The sequence below is a fragment of the Oncorhynchus keta genome, chromosome 6 (genome assembly GCF_023373465.1).
Source record: "Oncorhynchus keta strain PuntledgeMale-10-30-2019 chromosome 6, Oket_V2, whole genome shotgun sequence".
Lineage (NCBI taxonomy): Eukaryota > Metazoa > Chordata > Actinopteri > Salmoniformes > Salmonidae > Oncorhynchus > Oncorhynchus keta.
In genome coordinates, this window is record NC_068426.1 from 27,548,146 (window position 1) to 27,566,802 (window position 18,657).

The following is an 18,657-nucleotide window of genomic DNA, read 5'->3' on the forward strand; positions in this document are numbered from 1 at the left end:
TTTATTTGCAATATGTGATCTATAAAGAGAGCTACATAAGCTGTTTTATTCACTTGTGGGGTTTGAATAGTGTGAGAAGACAACAACATATTTGGTGAGAATCACAACATCAGGTACAAAATCAATTCTAGCTCTTAAAGGGACAGTAGCCTATGGGTGTACAACTTTCAATTTAATCTGCAGTTATTATTTTGCTATGTATTCTGTTACTATTAACATGTAAATATTACTGTTGTCTTCTGATTGCATTTATTTAAAAGATGAAACATAATTGTAATCTATTAGCTTCCAAAATGTTGTTTTCAAGGTAACAACACTGCCATCATGCACAGATGCGCGCGACTCTTGGCGGCAGTAAGAAAGCCATCGCCATCTGCACCCATTCAACAGCCTTGATTTATTACTTCTAAACAAAGTCACTTTTTGTGGTTCTTATACGCTTCCAATGATTTTTTAAAATTCTTGCTTGAACAGTCGGTAAGGTTATATTTGGTTATGATCTTTGCAAAATAACTATTTTGGATGCAGCGCTTGTTAGCTAGAATGCTAAAGCTCATTGATATAGGCTGTAGCAAAAGCTTGCCAAAGAGCCGTTTTACTGGTTGAAGGTTTTTTTTTAAAGTATAATGTACTCTCAGCAAAAAAAGAAATGTCCCTTTTTCAGGACCCTGTCTTTCAAAGATAATTTGTAAAAATCCAAGTTTATACACTGTTTCCCATGCTTGTTCAATGAACCAGCAAGACGGAGCTCCTCTTCCTCCCGGGGAAGGACTGCCCGTTCCATGATCTCGCCATCACGGTTGACAACTCCATTGTGTCCTCCTCCCAGAGCGCTAAGAACCTTGGCGTGATCCTGGACAACACCCTGACGTTCTCAACTAACATCAAGGCGGTGTCCCGTTCCTGTAGGTTCATGCTCTACAACATCCGCAGAGTACGACCCTGCCTCACACAGGAAGCGGCGCAGGTCCTAATCCAGGCACTTGTCATCTCCCGTCTTGATTACTGCAACTCGCTGTTGGCTGGGCTCCCTGCCTGTGCCATTAAACCCCTACAACTCATCCAGAACGCCGCAGCCCGTCTGGTGTTCAACCTTCCCAAGTTCTCTCACGTCACCCCGCTCCTCCGCTCTCTCCACTGGCTTCCAGTTGAAGCTCGCATCCGCTACAAGACCATGGTGCTCGCCTACGGAGCTGTGAGGGGAACGGCACCTCAGTACCTCCAGGCTCTGATCAGGCCCTACACCCAAACAAGGGCACTGCGTTCATCCACCTCTGGCCTGCTCGCCTCCCTACCACTGAGGAAGTACAGTTCCCGCCAGCCCAGTCAAAACTTTCGCTGCTCTGGCCCCCAATGGTGGAACAAACTCCCTGACGCCAGGACAGCGGAGTCAATCACCACCTTCCGGAACACCTGAAACCCCACCTCTTCAAGGAATACCTAGGATAAAGTAAGGGTAGGTAATCCTTCTCCCCCCCAACAAGATTTAGATGCAAGTGGCTGTTCCACTGGTTGTCATAAGGTGTATGCACCAATTTGTAAGTCGCTCTGGATAAGAGCGTCTGCTAAATGACTTAAATGTAATGTAAATGAACCATAAACAATTAATGAACATGCACCTGTGGAACGGTCGTTAAGACACTGACAGATTACAGACGGTAGGCAATTGAGGTCACAGTTATGAAAACTTAGGACACTAAAGAGGCCTTTCTACTGACTCTGAAAAACACCAAAAGAAAAATGCCCAGGGTCCCTGCTCATCTGCGTGAACACGCCTTAGGCATGCTGCGAGGCATGAGGACTGCAGATGTGGCCAGGGCAATAATTTGCAATGTGAACATCTGCACAGGATCAGTACATCCGAACATCACACCTGCGGGACAGGTACAGGATGGCAACAACAACTGCCCGAGTTACACCAGGAATGCACAATCCCTCCATCAGTGCTCAGACTGTCCGCAATAGTCTGAGAGAGGCTGGACTGAGGGCTTGTAGGCCTGTTTTAAGGCAGGTCCTCACCAGACATCACCGGCAACAACACCGCCTATGTGCACACACCCACTGTCGCTGGACCAGACAGGACTGGCAAAAAGTGCTCTTCACTGACGAGTCGCGGTTTTGTCTCGCCAGGGGTGATGGTCGGATTCGCGTTTATCATCGAAGGAATGAGTGTTACACGAGGCCTGTATTCTGGAGTGGGATCGATTTGGAGGTGGAGTGTCCATCGTCTGGGGGCAGTGTGTCACAGCATCATCGGACTGAGCTTGTCATTGCAGGCAATCTCAACGCTGTGCGTTACAGGGAAGACATCCTCCTCATGTGGTACCCTTCCTGCAGGCTCATCCTGATATGACCCTCCAGCATGACAATGTCAGCAGCCATACTGCTCGTTTTGTCTGTGATTTTCTGCAAGACAGGAATGTCAGTGTTCAGCCATGGCCAGCGAAGAACCTGGATCTCAATCCCATTGAGCACGTCTGGGACCTGTTGGATCGGAGGGTGAGGGAACTTGCAGGTGCCTTGGTGGGGTAACATCTCACAGCAAGAACGGGCAAATCTGGTGCAGTCCATGAGGAAATGCACTGCAGTACTTAATGCAGCTGGTGGCCACATCAGATACTGACTGTTACTTTTGACCCCCCACCCACCCCTTTGTTCAGGGACACATTATTCCATTGCTATTAGTCACATGTCTGTGGGACTTGTTCAGTTGTTGAATCTTCTTATGTTCATACAAATATTTACTCTGCTGAAAATAAACTCAGTTGACAGTGAGAGGATGTTTCCGTTTTTTTGCTGAGTAGTTGATTTGCGATATGGAGCAATATTTGTAAACACAGGAAGGGGTATACTGTAGCTGTCCAATAACATGTTCTGGTGGAATGACTTGTCCTGCACTTAGTAAAAACCCAGAGTGCATTGAGTGAATGTTGGAAAAAGATGTTGGTCCCTTAACATAGCAATATGAATGCAAAGAGGACTCTGAGCACAAAATAGATGAAGTGACCTGGTAAGAGTTTAAAGTCAAGGGGAGTGTGAATATGAAAAGAACAGTTCTTTAGCTTTTCTTTTTACCCCTGAGTTTGGTTCATTTTTTAACCTTTATTTAACTAGGCAAGCCAGTTAAGAACTAATTCTTAACAATTACAGCCTACCAGGAACAGTGGGCTAATTGCCCTTTGTTGAGGTGCATAATGACATATTTTTACCTTGTCAGCTCGGGGATTTGATCTAGCAACTTTTTGGTTACTGGCCCAAAGCTCTAACCACGAGGCTACCCGCTGCCCCATTTAAAGAGGACTATATGTGAAGATACCCTTAATCTCTTCTTATGCACTCTGGACATGCGTTGTCAGTACGCAACTCACTTAAGACCATTGTAGTGGAAGAGTGAGAGAAGGTGATATACTTGCGACGTGCACCGAGACCCAGCATGATGACTCAATATAGCCACTATATGTATCTCTTAATAACTGCATAATGGTGCAAGTTAGACATGCTCATTATAGTCATACTGAGATGTGATGTAAGGCTCACTAGATTGCTCCAGAGATGTACAGGGCCTGTTGCATGTATTTACATATTGGAGTCAGATTGAGACATTTAGTTTATATTCTACATAATGGTTGGATAATTTCCACCCATCTACAGAATGATGACCCCCTCATTCTCAGTGATGGGGAATTCCACCAACACAGATGCCATTATACAAGTAATAGCCTACCTCACAGTACACGTGACTGAAAAAACAAATTTAAGTTGTCTTTGGTACATACTTTGTCTAACCTATACTCAAATTAAACAAATTCTAGCAATCACCTTTGAGTGTGGACTGTATTATGATGCATACTGGATGGACTGGTTACCTTATGCTACGCTCCAAACGTTCTATCCATGAGTCTGGGAGAGAGCATGTAGACCTAAGTGATGTTGGTTCATTGACTGTGCAGGGAGGCTTAGCTAGTAAATTAGTATTTGATTTTGAATAGCTCAGTAATAGAGAATTATATTTCTAAGACTTAGGTTTTGTATCATTCACAACTCAATCTAGTGTGTAGGACCTGTTTCAAATAATCATTTTCACTCAACATTGTCACTTCATATGCACACTCGCTCCGGAATGGGAAAAATATCCTTTATTTTATTCAGCTAAGTTCAATTATATTCTTACAATAAAATAATGGCATGGAACTTTAGCATATCCTGTCTGCTAAATCAACTAGCCTACATCACATGGCCAACTCATTCTGTCCTGAAATACATACATTTTCTTTAGACCTGTCTAAAATGTATTGTGATGTGGTATATTAAATGGATTTGTTATTTTTTAAACGTAGATGTCCCAAAGGCTTGCATCAGCGGCTTGTAGCAGGTTGTTTTCATGGAGATGCTAAACGTGTTCTAATTAACAGGCCATTACCATGAGAACAGCACTCATTTGCATGACATCCAGCTGACTAAATGTCATGACTGCCACAGTCCTAGAGCTGATACAGCTAAATAACTGACTGTGGAGATGGAGAAAATACAAACTACCTGAAACATAATGGATCCTTTGACAAAACTTATTTTGCATCTGTCCTAAAGAAATTGTGGTAACTTAATATGTTGACTGTCTTTGGTTGAGTACTTGTGTGTTTGGCTCTGATCATAACTGAAGACAAGGAACTCCGATTGAACCTATCATGAAAGTGATAGAAATGTCTTATTTATTTTTTAAAAAGTCACTCAAAGCTGGCGTAAAGTTGCAGAATAGCCAGTGAAAACAAAACTAAAAACAGACATTTAAAAACAGACATTTAAAAACAAACTTTTACAACATGTTTTTATGCATGACGAGAGCTGGGATAGGTCTCTCCAATCAGAGGTCATTTCAGATGTCATGATTGCAGATCTGCAGACATCACTAATGTGATGGTACAACCCAACATAAAAAAACGTGAAAGAATATATATATAATTACTCGTATTGACAGAGCGAAATACTTAAAAACCGAAGAAATGGGGTGATCTTTGACCATATTTTAGTGTCTCCTTTTCCTTTAGTGAACAAACTATCATTTTCTCTCCTGAAGTCCTCTCCAATGTTTCTTCTCCAGTAGTTCATTCAATAATTGGAAACATGATCGTTAAATAAAATGAATGTGACACCCTCCAGACTTTGCAAAGGTCCAGGAGGAACTTGTCTGAAATTCACCTTGCTAGGTGTCACCTTAAATAATGACATTTATGGAGAGGACTGTTGCACCTCCTTCTGGCTTACCCCAGCTCTCACATGTACCACAATGTGTAGGCAGCCATAACACAGTGAGTTCAAGGTAAAAGTGTGATTTGCCCACACTGAAGATAACTACTGGAGAGTGCGTCACCCATGAGTCTTTCCCCCCACTATCTCCAGTCCCCTTCCTCCTGTCTCAGGGTTTTACGTTGACAGAGGTGGTCTTCTTGTTGCGGCCCAGCCAGGAAAGGAGGCTGCGTGGGCGTGGGGGGCGGGCGGGCGTCTGGGCCAGGCGGACCATGCGTGGCGAGCGCCAAACCTTGATGGTGGAGTCGTCGCTAGCGGAGAGCAGCAGCTCCTGGTCGGCCGGGCTGAAGGCCACAGAGTTGACCACGTCGTCGTGCTGCAGCCGCGCCAGGCAGATGTTGTAGTGGCGGTCCCAGATGTAACCGTGTTTGTCCTCTGCACCACTAGGGGGAGAGCGATAGACCAGTCACTGGTGAATAACTAAAGTAGGTGATTTCTGTGCTCAGTTCAACTTCGTAAAACTAATTCTGAACAGGATTATGGTGTTATCAAATCAGAAAATCTGCATATGGTAAGACATGTCCTTCATATAATCCACACAATTTCTCCCTGTTAGTATCAGACACAAACGCCCGACAACTTTTAAAAAGGGATCTGAAATTCACCACCATAGCGACCACATACTGCCTGTAATTGTTAGAGCAGACTTGACATACGTACCTGGCCACAAAGTCTCTGCTGACGTCCAGGAAGATGAAGAAGCACTCGTCGTTGGGCGTGAAGGCTCGGTGGGCCCTCAGGCTCCGTCTCTCCTCCCGCAGGCTTTTCAGGTCAATAACGTGCAGGTCGATCTCCTCGGCAATGGGGGGCGGAGACATGGGGTCAGAGATCACGCAGCCCGCCGGCCAAGCCCGACTGTTCACATACAGATACCTGGACAGACGGACAACAGCATGGACATACTTGTTCAAGGTATACTTGTTCAGCATTATAAACAAAGTGAGGAAAGCAAGGTGATTTGCAAAACAAATAGTTACTATGACAGTCATTCAAGGGGTTTCAGGTACACTACTGCAACATCTTTGCCCCTGTAGCCATGCCAACCAAGTTATCCAGCCTCTTCACACTACTACTCATGACTAACACTCACTCACCTGTGGTCTGGAGACAGACCCATGCCGATGATGTGGCCGTGAATGTCGATCACATGGTCCAGAGAGTCAAAGAACTCGTCAGTGCTGCGCTCCTCCCCCAAAACAGGCCCAGACGTGGTCATCTGGTCAGGCATGATCCGCTTGATGCCGATCTGGTGGGGGGAGTAGGTAAGGCTGCCGGTGGTGAAGAGCAGGTAGGTCTTATCCTCTTCGTCCCCAGGGGCCGAGGAGAGCACGTTGGGGTCTGGGGCCTTGGTGTGGGTTCTAGCCATGAGCCGGGCCCACTTGGTCTCCAGCTCCCTCACCTCTGAGGCCTCACTGTGACGACCCTGAGAGCACCAGAGGGAGAGGGGAGAAAGGATCAGCGCATACCAAATCAAGATTAGGAATGGGCACAGTTAATCGAATATCCGAACAGATGTTAGTATTCGATTACTTGAGTTGGTAATTTTTTTTAAAAATCTATATTTTTTTGGCCTATTTTGACAATTAAAACATTGTTACAAATTTAATTATCCTTGTGCCATTGTTACCTAAAAGGATATACCATGACATTTTAAATACTGAAATGGCTGCATTGCACTTTTTATCTCAAAGTCAAATAATTTCTGGATAACAATTAAAAGGGGAAATCAGGAGTTGCTACATCCATTTTTGGACTTATGAATTAATTGTACTCATTGATTTTTAAAAGAATATATAAAACGTATAAATGTCTCATGAGCTTAGTTCCACTGTCATTACCCATCAGAACCAAAAATATAAACTTGTTTTACTCCAATGTTTGTTTACAATTCCTTACAAACTATAGCCTCAAAACATGGTTAAAACTATCATTTTGATATAATGGATGGTCAGTCCTTGCATCCATAGCGCTCTATGAACTTGAGTGGTTAAATTCCTCCAGGCCCAGCCATCAGCTTTTTACTGAACCAGGGAGACAGCTTTGTTATCGTTTCTACTGCAGATTGCCGCGTCAAGTACCTTACTGTGATTTTGACCATTTCAATTGAAAACAAAAGAAACACAATTAGCTTCTTAGCAAAGAGCAATATCTCAAGCATGAATTTTGCTAGGACTGTCGGAGTGGTCTGAGTGGGAAACTGAAAATTAGATGTTATTGGCAGAGAGGTTTGGAACTCTTTCTTATCGGTCTATTAATGAATTTACCGCCTGGTGACATCATAAGACAGGCAAAACAGGCTAAAATTTCAAGCAGCATTTTCAAACAGCTCTTTCACCAAAAGGGGATCATTATCGCAGTATTATTCAAACCTCATTGTGGAAATATACAGTGTACAAAACATCAGGAACAACATGCTCTTTGCACAACAGCTTTCACCTGGTCAGTCTATGATCCCTTATTAAATCCACTTCAAATCAGTGTAGGAGGGGAGGAGTAAGCCTCAAACTACTCTTAAACGCAAGTAAAACTAAATGCATGCTAGTCAACCGATCACTGCCCGCACCTGCTCGCCCGTCCAGCATCACTACTCTGGACGGCTCGGACTCGGAATACGTGGACAACTACAAATACCTAGGTGTCTAGTTAGACTGTAAACTCTCCTTCCAGACTCACATTAAGCATCTCCAATCCAAAATTAAATATAGAATTGGCTTCCTATATCCCAACAAAGCATCCTTCACTCATGCTGCCAAACATACCCTCATAAAGCTGACCATCCTACCGATCCTCGACTTCAGTGATGTCATCTATAAAATAGCCTCCACTCTACTCGGCAAACTGGATGCAGTCTATCACAGTGCCATCAGTTGTCACCAAAGCCCCATATACTACCCACCATTGCGACCTGTACGCTCCCGTTGGCTGGCCCTCGCTTCATACTCGTTGCCAAACCCACTGGCTCCAGATCATCTATAAGTCTCTGCTAGGTAAAGCCCCACTTTCTCAGCTCACTGGTCACCATAGCGGGGCGGCAGGGTAGCCTAGTGGTTAGAGCATTGGACTAGTAAACGGAAGGTTGCAAGTTCAAACCCCCGAGCTGACAAGGTACAAATCTGTCGTTCTGCCCCTGAACAGGCAGTTAACCCACTGTTCCTAGGCCGTCATTGATAATAAGAATTTGTTCTTAACTGACTTGCCTAGCACATGCTTATTGCCTTAACTCCCTTATCTTACCTCATTTGCACTCACTGTATATAGACCTTTTGTTTTATTTTGTTCTACTGTATTATTGACTGTATGTTTTGTTTATTCCATGTGTAACTATGTTGTTGCATGTGTCGAATTGCTATGCTTTATCTTGGCCAGGTCGCAGTTGCAAATGAGAACTTGTTCTCAACTAGCCTACCTGCTGGCGTCCCACCTGGCCAACATCCAGTGAGATTGCAGAGCGCCAAATTCAAATACAGAAATAGTCATTATAAAAATTCAGAAAAGATACAACTATTTTACATAGGTTTAAAGATGAACTTATTGTGAATCCAACCACTGTGTCAGATTTCAAAAATGCTTTACTGCGAAAGCATACCTTACGATTATTTGAGAACAAATCATTACAAACAGTAACCAGCCAAGTAGAAGAGTTACACAAGACAGAAATGGAGATCAAATTAATAACTTACATTTAATGATCTTCACATGTTTGCACTCAGAAGATATTCATTTATATATATATATTCATTTATTCATATCCGAAAACCTCCGTTTTGTTTGCGGGTTTTCTTCAGTAATCCACAGGCTCAAATGCAGTCACAACAGGCAGACAAACAAATCCAAATGGTACCGTAAAGTTCATAGAAACATGTCAAACGATGTTTATATTCAATCCTCAGGTTGTTTTTAGCCTAAATAATCGATAACATTTCAACCGGACAATAACGTTGTCAATATAAAAGTTAAACAAGAAAGGCACTCTCTCGGTCGCGCGCATGAAAAAGCTCTGACACGGCAGGGTCCACTCATTCAGACTGCTCTTACTCCCTCATTTTTCAGAATACAAGCCTGAAACAATTTCTAAAGACTGTTGACATCTAGTGGAAGGCATAGGAACTGCAATTTGAGTCCTAAGTCAATGGATACTGTAATGGCATTGAATAGGAAACTACAAACAAACAAAAATCCTTCTTCCTGAATGGATTTTTCTCAGATTTTCACCTGCCAAATCAGTTAATACTCGCAGACATTATTTTAACAGTTATGGAAACTTTTGAGTGTTTTCTATCCAAATCTAGTAATTATATGCATATCCTATCTTCTGGGCCTGAGTAGAAGGCAGTTTAATTTGGGCATGTTTTTCATCCAAAATTCCAAATGCTGCCCCCTACCCTAGAGAAGTTAAATAAAGGTGAAAAAAAAAGGAGACAGGTTAAAGAAGGATTTTTAAGCCACGAGACACAGATTGTATACGTGTGCCATTCATTGATTGAATGGGCAAGACAAAAGATTGAGTATCAAGACTGGTCCACCATCCAAAGGACATCCAGCCAACTTGACACAACCTTGGTAAGCATTGGAGTCAACATGGGCGAGTATCCCTGTGGAACGCATGACACCTTGTAAAGTCCATGCCCCGACGAATTGAGGCTGTTCTGAGGGCAACAGGGGATGCAACTCAATACTAATGTTTTGTACACTCAGTGTATATAAAAGACAGTAAATCACATTTGACTGCACTGGGCCTTTAATTTAAAAAATTGAATGTAGTTTTTATACCGTGCGTTGAGCTACTGCTGCGCATTTATTTCACGTTCACATGCAATCGGAGTTATCGGAAATTCCTAGTTCCAACTGGGAAGTTTCCCTTGAACGACCCTCCAAATTAGAATTATAAGTGGACCGAATTGCTACGTTTCACCACTGACTTTTTCAACCAAAAGAAATTAAACATTTGACTGCTACAACCTAATCAATATGGATAACGTAGCTAGTTTGACCATATTGTCAATGTGAAGCAAGCTAACTTTATTATTAGAAATGTTACCTAGCTTATCAAGTTTGCTAGAATCTTATTGGTTGAAGAATTATTCCTGACAAAAAGCATATGAATGAAACAAAATCACATTTCCGACATCACAACTAGGAAATGGGAAGTTTGGATGAGCATGTGAACGCGGAAATTAGCCCCCCAGTCTGCCCTGACATTGGTATGCTATTTTGCCAGTTCCATATGGCAATTACAGACGTGCAAACTCTGTTAGGTGCGCAAGACTTGAGACCGATCAATGGAAAACACTCACCAGAAAACCTTGACTGAATCAGTTCCATCATGGCAAAAATCGGACTTTTCACTAGCGGAAAAAAGCAGCCTGTTCTCTGCCATGTGCATTTGTGTCATTTTGATTGGTCAAGAGAGTCCAGAGCATTTATCTATATTACATTTTTTGTCATTTCAACTATCCGGATAGTGAAATAATGTCAAATGCCCATTCCTCATCAGGATGAAGTTATAAAGTGTATGTGGACAAATTACTATTTCGCAGACTTTCCATTTGTTACATAGAAATCCATGTTTTCATACTGGCCTTCTCTACTGTAACACACAACATTTGGGAGTGCTCACCTGTATGACATGCTCCAGCCCAGAGGGGGTGAGCTGAGGGAGGTGGGCTGTTGAAAGACCCTGCAGTCTCATCTCCCGCCGGCGCTCTTCATCGTCCTCCTCATCGTCCTCGCTGTCAGTGGTGCCCAGGTCAAAAAGCAGGGGTTGGTGACTCAGGGGCTGGCTCTGACCCTGGGCCTCGTAGTCCAGCAGCAGGTCTGGGGAGTCGTGGCGCCGGCAGTGGGCCACCATCACGGTGCGGATGGTGCTGGCGTTGATGTTCTGGATCTTAAAGAGCCGCTTGACCACGTTGACATTTTCAGACTCCACATCCTGTGGAGAGAGGCTCATGCATGAACACACACATGGCACAGTGAAATACATACAGGTCATTAGACTGGAAGGAACTTAAGCAAATATACTTAGGGGGCTGATAGCTCTGACTAAAGGAGAGCTGACATGGACCAAAGACAAAGAAACGGATTAATTCACATTAATTCTGTGTGAGACATCCACAACTTAGCTCAGTTTGACCAGTCCTACAATGATCAAGTCAAAATGGTCACTATATATATAATAATAATAATAAATGCCATTTAGCAGACGCTTTTATCCAAAGCGACTTACAGTCATGTGTGCATACATTCTACGTATGGGTGGTCCCGGGAATCGAACCCACTACCCTGGCGTTACAAGCGCCATGCTCTACCAACTGAGCTACAGAAGGACCATAAATTGTTCAAGAACTGTTGTCCTCTACCAACCATAACATTTTGACCATGTAGGGGACCGACCTGAAAGGCTTTGTTGAGCCAGAGCACAGAGCAGGAGGTCATGTTGCCGATCCAGTGCAGGTTGCCAGAGATGAGGTGGGTCTCGTTCAGCCAGCAGCCAAACACATCATAGGGCTTGTTCCTCACACGTGACAGGAGGGTGTAGTTCTCTGTGGAGGAGGACAAGACAGTTATGGTTCTCCATGTTTTCCACATCGGATAATGATCACTTAAACTCGATCACCGCATGGGCCATACTGAAAAAACAAGAACTAATTTGTGGGCCAGACAGACTGTTTACATCTGCAACCCAAACTGGACATTGTTTAACTATTTTTTTTAAATATGCTGGGGCTATATATAATGTCCACTTATGTACATAGGACGTTGTATATAGCATTAACAAATAATAAAAAATAGCCTACCGTAAAACTTCCATTTATAGCCCCAGCACTTATTTACTTAAATCACTGAACACAACAGGCGCTTAGACAGGTTTTTATTTGATACAGGCAACCATTTCCTTAATGCACACAGCTTTCCTAATTAGCATAGTTAATTGTTTCATTTCAGCATTTTAAATCAATTTCTTCATTTCCTGCACCAATGTGTCACGCTTATTTGGTCTTTGTATGCCTTTAATTACTCTGTCAAGGAAAGTTTTTTTCTTCTTCTCCTCCGACTTTGGCTTTTTGGCCAGTTCTTACTTTTGCCACTAGAGTGCGATCAGACAATTTATACGGGTTTGTACCAGACATGCCATGTCCGCAGTTTTTCGGCCAAATAGGGCAACTTTGAAAACGAAGTTGCGGGTAAAAATGTATTGCTCGCGGGTTTCGGGTTTTTGAGCTACTTCTAAATTGTATCGCGGCCTCCATGGCATTTCTCATTATTATATTTCATTGTGACCTGCTGCTGCTGACTATCAGGCAGTGAGAAGGCTGTTACTGAATGAGTGAACGAGTGGTGAAGGCCGGAAGGGTGTGTGTTGAGATCACTGGTTGAGAAAGCGCTGTAGCTAAGTCACAGAGACCGAGCAGCATGCGCGCATGTCGTGACAACTTTTTACCATTTGTAGGTAGGCTATTTAGATTGTCATTATGGAGACACCTAGTACCAACCATTTTTCCAGAAAACATTAACACGGTAGAACTGATATAACAGCGACAAAGCACTGGAGAATGACTTTAGGCTCACTAGAGTGCTTTAGATACATTCGCTCTGTGGTGGTGGTTTAAAGTAAACTGCATTTTAATGTCGCCTTTTATGGAAAACCGTATCAAGCGAAGGGTTTTATGCGTGCTCACGAGTTCTAAGGTCTCAAGAGCTGCGCGAGTGTAAACTTGAAATTAAAGTTATGGAACTCCTTCTTGAGCTTCTGTTATGGGGAATGACATTGATTAAAATGTGGAGAATGATACATTTGCATCTGTTGGCCATCAAGTTGGCTATTTATTTATATGCCATTGTAGACTACTGTAGCCTACCATTTGATACAATAAATATGTTGAAATTACAATATGCTGGAGTCATTGCAAATCAATTTGTGCCACTTGTGTAGCCTACATGGAGCAGGAGAACGGATTTAATAAATAGTCTGTAACTTCAGTTTGTTGTTGTAGGCTTGTGTTATTATGCAGTTATGAAATGGTCATGTTTAATTAAATTGGAAGTTATCCATTGTGATCATGGTGACAGATCTATCGCAAATGTATAATTCTCCACATTTATTGTCAGTTTCGTTGTAGATTTTTCCCTGAAATAGATGTTGGCCTATAGGCTACCTGCATCTAGCGCAGCAAACCACAGCAAAGCTGAATTGCAATTATAGACCCAGATTTTAGTCAGTAGCTTAGGCCTATTGAAATAAATCTAACAAATAGGCCATTTATAATGGTTTGTAGTCTTAACATCTGACTGCCAGAAAATAGCCTAACAATCAATCATCCAAGTGATTTTTTATTATTATTATTATTATTTATTTATTTTCTTGCTCAGAGATTGACATTCTCTGTCCAACTTTCATCACTCAATTTCTCCTGTTGGATTTATCTATAGTAATGTACGTGCAAACAGGATTATCAACGTAATTAGAGCAGAAAAAATAAAAGTTGTCATACCCGTGGTATACGGTCTGATATACCATGGCTGTCAGCCAATCAGCATTCAGGGATCGAACCACCCAGTTTACATTTATGAATGCTGATTGGCTGACAGCCGTGGTATATCAGACCGTATACCATGGGTATGACAGATCAAATATTAAAGATGCACTATGCAGAAATCACACCGCCATTTCCTGATTGCAGAAATGCTAATAGTTTGCCTTATTTTAGTCTGTGACATAATCAAGTATAGTGTAGAGAATCCTTGCACAACATAGTGGTAATTTACCCGTGTGTGAATCCTTTATGAAATCATTTTGACAACCAAGATGACATTCTCTGTAGGCTACAGCAATGACTGTTGCAACTGAAACTTGGCATCTACATTTAGCCTACAACACATTTCAACTCCTCTATAAGAGGACAGGCTCATTGTAATGGCTGGATGGAATAAATGAAACCGTATCAAACATATGGAAACCACGTTTGACTCCGTTCCATTTATGTCATTACAATGAGCCTGTCCTCCTATAGCTCCTCCCACCAGCCTCCACTGGTAGTAGTAGCGATGGTCTGGCTTGGGTGTGTCAGAGCAAATATGTAACTTTAAAGACCTGTATTGCATGTGTGCATGTAAAAAGACAGTGTGAGGAAATGTTTGTTGCCTAACTGTTAGGGTGAAAATTAAGGTGCGCCTGCGTATGTCATTTAGTGCGCCTGGGTATATGTAATTTCTTCCACATCTATGTCTCACATTAGTCACAATGTCAGTGTGTCGTAACGGCATTTTGTGTCCCAAAACATTTATAATGAGGATAACTTGCGTTTTGAATTAAGTCATTGGTCTTTAAAAAAAGAAAATTGGGGTTTGTGATGCACATTCCAGAAAAATGACCAATGAAAGCACACGAGAAAGAGCGAATAGAGGAAGAGACAAGGAAGGAGACAAAAGCGAGTGAGAAACAGCAGGAGAGTGTGTGTGTGTCCTACCCAAGCTGATGACAGCGATCTCCCCAGAGGAGGAGTGATGAGAGCCCAGGTAGACTCCAGACACCAGTAGCAGGGTGTCGTCAGCGTTGAACTGGGAGAACTGGGTGTAGCCCCAGTTGAACTGGCGCATGCTGGAGCTGTGCACCATGGTGATGGTGCCATCGGGCCGCTCTGTGTCCCAAAGCTGACCAGCACAGGCAGGTGAGAGGAGGATGTTAGATAATGAGAAAAGCATTATATTGGGGTTGTTAACTGGATTCATCCTGACATTCGTGATTTATAGTTGTTGATTATTATTAATGTACTTATTTGACATTTTTACTGCACTGCTAGGAGCTAGTAACAAGTATGTCGCTGCACTCACTATAACAAGTGCTAAACTGTGTACGCGACCAATAACCTTTGATTTGAGATGTCAAATCTACAGCTACGATGTGCAAATCTCAACAATTACATTTGTTTCCCCTACATCCCATTTTTGGGCACTATAAACTTGAAACTAAGGTCCACAATGGCTCCTGCGCTGTAATATTGACAAATAGCTATATTTTAGTTTTTGCATTACAGCAGACAATGATCCATTTGGGCCATTATGCTAACATTGGTCTTGGGGCAAAAATGTATCCTTGCAACTGTTGTTGTGGAATACAACATCTTTATTTGGCTTATCCCTGGCACTAGGCTAAAGCTACGGTCTTCTCCAGTCATATAATGTGACGGACCTTGACGGTGCAGTCTTTGGAGCAGGAGGAAAAGCGGTGTCCGCGATGGGAGAAGGCCAGGTGGAGGACCTGGTCATGGTGCTCTTTCAGAGTCTGGACCTCCACACAGGGTATACAGTCAAACAGACGCTTGAACTCCCTGTACCATGACAGAGAAGCTAGGGACAGAGATAGGTGGAAGAAGTCAAACATCTATGCAAATCGGCGACAACAGTACTTCAAGCCACTGCGCAACAATAAGCAACAGTTAACACGAGAACACAAGATAGTGACTCAGTACTGCAATAATTCATACCTCAAGTAGGAGCTGGACAAGTGCACTGTGTGCTGGCCTGGCACATTCATTTTTACAGTAGAATACTTTCCTTCTTTACAAGTTGAAATATGTCCATCCTTTCCTATGATGGAACCATTAATTTGCTGAAATCAACATAATTTCCTGTATTGTTGGGTGTTGGGTTTAAAATGGAATTAACCCAACCCTACTGTCTGATGTTCTACGTGACCTACCAGGGTGTCTGGGCACAGAGCGGGGGATCCTATAGTAGCTGTAGAACAGCTCCCTCCACAGGAACTCATCTTTGGACACTGCCAACCACTGTCTGCAGGCCAGGCCAGCACTCAGCACAGTGTCATGAGGAAGACGCAGGAAGATCTCAAGCACCAAGCTGTCTGGCAGGGCTGGGCCATCATCCATCCTGACATCCTGCATGGGAACAGCACAGGTAAAAGTGTTCTTCTGATACACACTTTAGGTCAAAGTATTGTTATTAGGCTATACTGTAACACATGCATGACCGCAGCACCCTAAATGTGTAAGACCCTGCCCCACAAAATAACCCTACCTCCCTCGCTCTCATTCTATATTAAGTATGACAGCTGAGAGTTTGACAGGAGATCACCACATGGCATGTTTTCCCACTGAGGCCCAACAACCACTTCACTGGACTGGTTGCATGATATCATGAGTTGATTCAATGAAGTGGAATGAACCAGTCATGTTGATCATTAATATGGAATAATGACAACAATGAATGGGGGCTATATCTATACATTTGTCATTTCCTGAAGAGCTGCAAGCTAACGTTATCTTGCATTCGCAAGTAAAATAACACCCTTCCTGTAACGTTAAACAATACATAGATACTGTAGCTAACTACATTGCCAACAACAGACAGCAATTTACAATGTAACTAGCTAGTTAGTTAGTTAGCGAGGCTAGTTGAGAATTATCAGTTGCATATCGTCCGAGTTCAGAATTATCAGCGATGATGTTAGCTAACTCGCTGCATAGGCTAGCTAAAAGGAACAGTCACGTTAACACTGACAACACAGTTACTGTTTGTTTCGAAATATGTTAGGAATAATACATATCATAAAAGGTAACGTTACCTCGCCAGCTTAGCTACTGGTTAACGTTACGTCACGGGATGCAAAACGGTCACCTCACCAGTTAGCTAACGTTAGCAACCTTCCGCAAAAGCTAATTTAGCTAGCAAATAGCTAATCTAACGTTACAAGCTAGCTGTCATTCGTTCCTAAATGTTACTTTGCCAGTTTGTAACGTTATCTTTCCATTACCACATTATTTCAATATAAACTATTCTGGTTTCATTTCCACAAAATAAATTCGAACAATAATATAAAATCGTGACCCACCTGCCTTTTGACAATCTGTATGGAGACAAATCAAATGGCCAGCCGAGGATAGCTAGTCAGAAGCGAGAAAAAAAAATTCAACAACAATCTTCCGCCCCCGGCGAGACGTCTGGTCGCCCATTAAAATAACCAACAAGTCAATTTCAGAACCCTCGCTACTTCATAGGAAGGGTAACTCAATCAAATACAGAGCGACAGCCTGCCAGTTCCACTGTGGACAACGAATCCCATTGTTAGGGTGGAGACATACAGTGCCTTTAGAAAGTATTCATAACCCTTGGTATATTCCACGTTTTGTTGTGTTACAGCCCGAATTCAAAATTGATTAAATATATATTTTTCTCTCACCCATCTACACACAATACCCCATGAGTGAAATCATGTTTTTAAAAAGTTTTACAATTTTTTTTGAAAATGAAATACAGAAATATTATTTTTATAACTATTCTCACCCCTGAGTCAATACATTTTAGAATCGCCTTTGGCAGCGTTTACACCTATGAGTCTTTCTGGGTAAGTCTCTAAGAGCTTTTCACACCTGCATTGTACAATATTTGCACATTATTCTTAAAAACAAATGTCAAGCTCTGTCAAGTTGGTTGTTGATCATTGCTAGACAGCCATTTTCAAGTTTTGCCATAGATTTTCAAGCCAATTTATGTCAACTGTAACTAGGCCACTCAGGAACATTCAATGTCGTCTTGGTAAGCAACTCCTGTAGATTTAGCCTTGTGTTTTAGGTTTTCGTCCTGCTGAAAGGAGAATTTGTCTCCCAGTGTCTGTTGGCAAGTAGACTGAACCAGGTTTTCCTCTAAGATTTTGCTTTTGCTTTTATTCTGTTTATTTTTATCCCCAAAAATGACGATGACAAGCAGAACCATAACATGATGCAGTCACCATCATGCTTGAAAATATGAAATGTGGTAGTCAGTGATGTATTATGTTGGATTTTCCCCAAACATAATGCTTTGTATTCAGGACATAGGCAAAGAAATTAACTTTATCTTCTGAAAACATCAGAAACCCTACCTCTTTCTTCGGTGGTTGTTCCACCTAGCTATCTTAATATGAACGCACTAACTAAGTCGTTTCGGATAAGAGCGTCTGTTAAATTACAAACATGTAAATGTAGGTAGCTTGTACAGTCCCAAGAGCTAAAGAAAAATGTTCAGTTATAAGTGAGTGCTCTGTAGAGGTTGGAAGAACGTGCACTGTGCAGACTGCACTGACAAGTCAATGAGAGAACATTCATCATCACAGATGTCTGCACCAGTAATTATGGATGAATAATGCAGAGGACACTCACTCTGTCTGTCAACAAATTCCTCTATCAACAAATAGCTACATGGTTTTGCACATTCCACTTTCCTGTACCCAAGAAGACCTTGAGTAGGCCCACCTTTTACACACACAACAGATCGTTTATTTTGCTTACTGTTTACTATTGATATTTTGTGTTTAGAAATCTGTGGTTATTTTTATTTAACCTTTATTTATACAGGGAATCC

The 18,657-nt window shown here is 42.3% G+C and overlaps 1 protein-coding gene across 3 annotated transcripts; it reads right to left on the reverse strand.

Moving 5' to 3' along the window:
* Window positions 1-4,674: 4,674 nt before the first annotated feature.
* Window positions 4,675-17,383, reverse strand: LOC118385318 (F-box/WD repeat-containing protein 5-like). Of its 3 annotated transcripts, none has more exons than XM_035772373.1 (9): window positions 17,154-17,383; window positions 16,001-16,196; window positions 15,491-15,648; window positions 14,769-14,952; window positions 11,695-11,843; window positions 10,922-11,233; window positions 6,399-6,727; window positions 5,965-6,177; window positions 4,675-5,687 (listed from the first exon to the last, which is right to left on the reverse strand). In XM_035772373.1, the coding sequence occupies exons 2-9, from the start codon at window positions 16,185-16,187 to the stop codon at window positions 5,414-5,416; spliced, it is 1,806 nt and encodes a 601-aa protein (XP_035628266.1). In that variant the 5' UTR covers window positions 16,188-16,196; window positions 17,154-17,383; the 3' UTR covers window positions 4,675-5,413. The 3 variants fall into 3 exon arrangements, with proteins under 3 accessions (XP_035628266.1, XP_035628265.1, XP_035628267.1); XM_035772372.1 differs by having other exon boundaries at window positions 17,150-17,383; XM_035772374.2 differs by lacking the exon at window positions 17,154-17,383 and adding an exon at window positions 16,883-17,088.
* Between the last annotated feature and the right edge of the window lie 1,274 nt (window positions 17,384-18,657).